Source organism: Chroicocephalus ridibundus, chromosome 20, assembly GCF_963924245.1.
Source record: "Chroicocephalus ridibundus chromosome 20, bChrRid1.1, whole genome shotgun sequence".
Classification (NCBI taxonomy): domain Eukaryota; kingdom Metazoa; phylum Chordata; class Aves; order Charadriiformes; family Laridae; genus Chroicocephalus; species Chroicocephalus ridibundus.
The window spans coordinates 4,884,759-4,890,045 of NC_086303.1; the positions used below are offsets into that span (position 1 = coordinate 4,884,759).

A 5,287-nucleotide genomic window follows, 5' to 3' on the forward strand; every position below is an offset into this window, starting at 1 on the left:
CAGTCCGGCCGACCACTGCCTCTTACCTGTTCACTAAATCCTGCAGCTTCTGCATCGGTTCAGGCTCCCCATCTCGTCCACAAGTTAGAATTTCACGGCCATCGTACACCCTGATTATCCGGTCAGCTGTGTTTATTAAAAAGCAGCTGTAGGAAGGAGGGCACAGAACACGCATTGCATTGTAAGACTAAGAAGATAAAAAGAATCAGAATATGTTCCATGAAAGAACTGTGGGGGTTTTTAACACCTTGTATTCTCTGTCAATCTACCCTATAGTTTCAGTTCATCTTTAAAGATACCACTTGAAGATGACATAACTCACCTTCCTTTCCGAGCAAATTCAATCGATTTAATAGCTGTGGTGTTGCTGGTTCCAGTTGTCACTCTGAAGGAAGCAACAAGATCCTGAGTGTCTGTTTTCAATACCAAGATCTGAAGATTAAGGAGACAGAAGGCAATAAGTATTTGCATTGTAACTCATTCCCCTTTCAGTACCTTTCACATCAACTACTAACCCCGACAAGAGAAGCCTCAGCAATCTACACAGGAATAGTTGGGATTCTGCAACTGTAGTTTCTACTACAGTTTCTGCAACAGTTCTGCGACATAAACATTGGTTTGTTTATGCTGGAAAAGGATCCAACAAATATGGTGAGAGACAACAGCAACACAAAGACCTAACTCAGACAAAGTATTATAGTCTAGAGACGTTCAAAGATAAAAGTGTGATGCTTTGTTCAGAAGATCATATCAGTGCAATATCAATTATTCAAGAGACATTCAGGAAGCCTTATTTGTGTATTAAAACAAAGAACATGACCCAGAAACGTTAAGTATCTTGATAAAGACGGGAAGTATTGTAACCTCTTGCATCCAGTGCCACCTGCTGAAGTCTCACCTTCCCCTTGGCATTGCCCGTATAAATGTATTCCCCTCGCCTGTCAAAGGAGGCCACAACATTGAGATCAGAATCATCATCCACAGGTAGGACAACGTGTTTAGAGTCTGACAGCGTTAGCATCACCGGCGCTGACTTCATGGGACAAACCAAAACTCTGTTTCTGCAAAGCAGAAAAAGAAGTGTTAGTAGTTTCCTCTCTGGAAAAGAAGTTTCCAAGTTTACAAGTGAGAAAAAAATCTCAACCCGTATCAAGAAATACAGAATACCTCTGTGTTTTTATTATCTTATTTCATCTTTGTTACTTAAATCACAACGTGACATTAAATTGGTGTCTACTTTAATTTCTTTTCTTTTTCTGGAAGCTTCTCCAAGTTTATGTAGTAACTCATAAAATCAACAAGACATTTCTATACACATTTCTAAGACACATTCTTTTGTTTACTCTCCTCCTTTCCTGATATTTTCATAATAAAAAGAGCCAGAACAAATCCAGTTACGGTTCTAATCACAAAAAGAATGTACACTGACAGCATCTACTAGATTTGGAAAAAATCACTTTGCAAATTGCAACAAAAACAGTTTAACAACCATTAGTTCTACCAAAATAAGAGCATTCAACCCTTTTTTCACAGGACTTACTGGTCTCGAGGGTGGTACTGAACTTTCAAGATAGGCGAAGGAAATCGAAATCTCTGGTCGCAGTCCCCAGAGAGCACATCCCATTGCGACACAATGTTGTCGGTTGAAGCACTCACCAGTTTGTGACCATCTCGACTCCAGCTACAGTAACAAGAGGCAGTTCAAGTAAAAGTTACTCCTTAAATGCACAAAACATACAACCACAGTTCAAAATTATACGACCAAATTATCTGACTCAGATATAAACCTGTTAGCCTGAAACATAAGTTTAAGATCCAAAAACTTAATAGGCATGGCACGTTTGATAAAGACAGGAAGGAACTGAGGGCACTGTCAGCAAATTTGCCTTGCCACGACACCAAGCCGTGTGGAGCAGTCGACACACTGGAGAGAAGGGATAGTATCCAGAGGGACCTGGACAGGCTGGAGAGGTGGGACCATGTGAACCTCATGAAGTTCAACAATGCCAAGTGCAAGGTCCTGCACCTGGGTCGGGGCAATCCCAAGCACAAACCCAGGCTGGGCAGAGAATGGATGGAAAGCAGCCCTGAGGAGAAGGTCTTGGGGATGCTGGTGGATAAGCTCAACAGGAGCCAGCAATGCGCACTGGCAGCCCAGAAAGGCCCCTGCACCCCGGGCTGCATCCCCAGCAGTGTGGCCAGCAGGGCAATGGAGTGGATTCTGCCCCTCTGCTCTGCTCTGGGGAGACCCCCCTGCAGTGCTGCCTCCAGCGCTGGGGCACCAACAGCAGAAGGACACGGAGCTGTTGGAGCGGGGCCAGAGGAGGCCCCGGAGATGCTGGGAGGGCTGGAGCCCCTCTGCTGTGGGGACAGGCTGAGAGAGCTGGGGGCTTCAGCCTGGAGAAGAGAAGGCTCCGGGGAGACCTTCCAGCCCCTTCCAGTCCCTAAAGGGGCTCCAGGAAAAATAGGGAGGGACTCTTTGGCTGCCCCATCCCTAGAGATGTTCAAGACCAGGTTGGACGGGGCTTTGAGTGACCTGGTCTAGTGGGAGGTGTCCCTGCCCACGGCAGGGGGTTGGAACTGGATGATCTTTAAGGTACATTCCAACAAAAGCCATTCTGTGATTTTACGGCTTCCAAACTCTGGAATGTAACTGATTACCCTGAATGTAACTGAAGTTACCTAAAACGTAACTGATTATCCCACAATAGACTGGCATTTCAGCAACCGACATGCCCAGGTGTTAAGAGCTGTCAGGGTACCAGAGCACCCAATACTCAGCAAACACAGCCACGCACAAATTCCAACAAAAATAAGAACAGCCTTTCATAACTGCTTCATAAACTACAAGCTCAATTACAACTAAACACCGAGATCAGTTCTTCTGAGAAAAAGCGAGCCTTTTCTCACCATAGCGAGCAGACGGGATGGATGTGAGCGCTGATGATTTTGGCGATGCCCCTGGTGAGGAAGTCCCAGATGACGATGCGACCGTCGTTGCAGCCCACAGCCAGCAGCGTGCCCCAGCGGTTGAAGGTGCAGGTCAGGGCCATGCTGATGCAGTCCAGCGTCCCATCCGCCTCCTGCGGGGAGAGGGCGGCCCAGAGGGGCCGGTCAGCCCGGCCGCAGGCAGCAGCCAGCGGGCCGGGGGCAGCCCGGCGGGGCGGGGGAGGACGTTTACCTCAGGGTAGTTCTGGCCGAACGACTCTGCAACAACGAAACGCAAAGACGTGAGGCGCGACCGCCGCCCCCGCCGACCGCGCTGCGGGGGCGGCGGCTCGGTACCCGCCTACCGACGGTCCCCGGCCCGGCCCGGGCCGTTCGCCCCCCCCCGCCCCGGACCCACCGAGCAGCTCCAGGTTCATCGCGGCCGCCGTCCCGCTCCCTCCGTCCCCGTCGCCGAAGGACCCCGCTGAGGGGACCTGGCGCTACGACGCCCCAGCGTTCGCCTGACAAATCCCCGCTTCCCTCCTCCGCCGGTCCCGCGGCCCAGCGGCACTCCACGCTCGGTTCCACACGACCCGCGGAAGGACGGGCCCAGCGGTGCCTCTTCCCGGAGCGGCGGCAGGGCTCGGTGCGGCGACGGCGCTCGGTGCGGCGACGGCGCTCAGGCAGTGAGGCGGGCAGCCCGGCGCCTGCGCGCGGAGGGGTCCGGGCGGGTCCCGCGGCCGCGGGCCCGAGGTTCCGAGGGCTGGGCTGACGGCGGCGGCTCTTACAGCAAAGGGGTTGCGGGAGCGCGGGGTGGTACCGAGCGGGTCAGGTACAAAAAATTAACGATAATAATAATGATACGAAGATGCTGGGAGGGCTGGAGCCCCTCTGCTGTGAGGACAGGCTGAGAGAGCTGGGGGGGTTCAGCCTGGAGAAGAGAAGGCTCCGGGGAGACCTTCCAGCCCCTGCCAGTCCCTAAAGGGGCTCCAGGAAAGCTGGGGAGGGACTCGGGATCAGGGAGGGGAGCCATGGGACGAGGGGGAAGGGTTTTACACTGAAAGAGGGGGGATTTAGATGAGATCTGGGGAAGAAATTGTTTGCTGTGAGGGCGGTGAGCCCCTGGCCCAGGTTGCCCAGAGAAGCTGTGGCTGCCCCATCCCTGGAGGGGTTCAAGGCCAGGTTGGCCGGGGCTTGGAGCAACCTGGGCTGGTGGGAGGTGTCCCTGCCCAGGGCAGGGGGTGGCACTGGACAATCTTTAAGGTCCCTTCCAACCCAAACCATTCTGTGATTCCATGATAAAATACAAGGGCTGAGCTGGGCTGTTGCGGTTATTGCACTCCCGTAGGCGCTCCGTCAGCTCCCTGCATTTTCCTACATTTCCCATAACCAGGGCTCCACCCAGCAGAGCACGTGAAGCCCCTCTAAGAACATATAGTGCTATTTTATTGTTATGCCTCGAGGCGGGGCTGAAACAGATCAAGGGCCCCAGTCTCCTGAAAAGGGCAGCTCTGCTCTAGGGGAGGTGGGGGTGGTGGTGGGGGAAGTTACTTTTGTAACTTACTTAAGGTAAAATCAGCAGGGCTGAAGGGAGGAGGGGGTGTAGGGGGTGCACTTTCCATCCCCACCCACGGCACCAGGGCGGTGCAGGCTCCCAGGGCTTTCCATCCCAAAACAAGGCGCTTAGCGTCAGTGATAACCCTCAGAATTAAGGTGGGTATCTGGTACTTCAAGACACACACAAAGTGTCCTGCAGGCTCCTGCTGTGGCAGCGAGACCCAGCACCACTCTGCCAGGTTCCCGCAGCCCCCCAGCCCATTCTTCTGCCCCTGCAATATTTTCTCTGGGTGCAGGGTGAAGGAAGAGCTGAACATGGGGCTGGGCAGCCTGAAAGGCAGAGCAGGGTCCAAGCAACTCTTGGGCTGTACTTGAACCTTGCAATGACCAGCAACTCGTGTAGCAGAGCCACCTTGGTCACAGCAGCATGTAAACCTTGCGCCTTTGTACATGAAGTACAAATCCCACAATCACTGTAGGATGGGAGAGGGGAGGTTTATTCCTCACTGTTCACAGCAGCCAGCCTCCGCCTCTGGGATTTACCTTGTTTTAAGTGGCAGTGATCACGCTACTGGAACAGCACACAGTGGTTTGTGTCCACATATAACAGACGCCAGCCCAGTGCCTGGTTACAGGTGGTGCATTGTACAATGCACAAGTTACAAGTACCCTTTTATAACACAAAAGACTGTAACAAACATCTTCAGTAGACGGAGGCAATAAAGGTAGCCTTAGCTGGGAGCAGACTCAAGGGGTTTGAGTTCGGTACCAATTTCAGTTCACAGTCTGTAGAATCTTTAAA

General features: G+C 52.3%; 1 protein-coding gene across 3 annotated transcripts in view; it reads right to left on the reverse strand.

Annotated features, from left to right (window-relative positions):
* RBBP5 (RB binding protein 5, histone lysine methyltransferase complex subunit) overlaps window positions 1–3,487 on the reverse strand; it is a 40,104-nt gene extending 36,617 nt beyond the window's left edge. For 2 of the 3 annotated variants that reach the window (XM_063356890.1, XM_063356889.1), the window contains exons 1-7: window positions 3,347–3,483; window positions 3,182–3,207; window positions 2,911–3,083; window positions 1,541–1,681; window positions 899–1,061; window positions 323–432; window positions 27–146 (exon numbers count right to left, since the gene is read on the reverse strand). In XM_063356890.1, coding sequence (XP_063212960.1) covers window positions 27–146; window positions 323–432; window positions 899–1,061; window positions 1,541–1,681; window positions 2,911–3,083; window positions 3,182–3,207; window positions 3,347–3,365 — 752 coding nt within the window. In that variant the 5' untranslated portion in view covers window positions 3,366–3,483. Of the gene's footprint in view, window positions 1–26; window positions 147–322; window positions 433–898; window positions 1,062–1,540; window positions 1,682–2,910; window positions 3,084–3,181; window positions 3,208–3,346 lie in introns of all 3 variants that reach the window. The other variant, XM_063356888.1, reaches the window with a different exon arrangement.
* Between the last annotated feature and the right edge of the window lie 1,800 nt (window positions 3,488–5,287).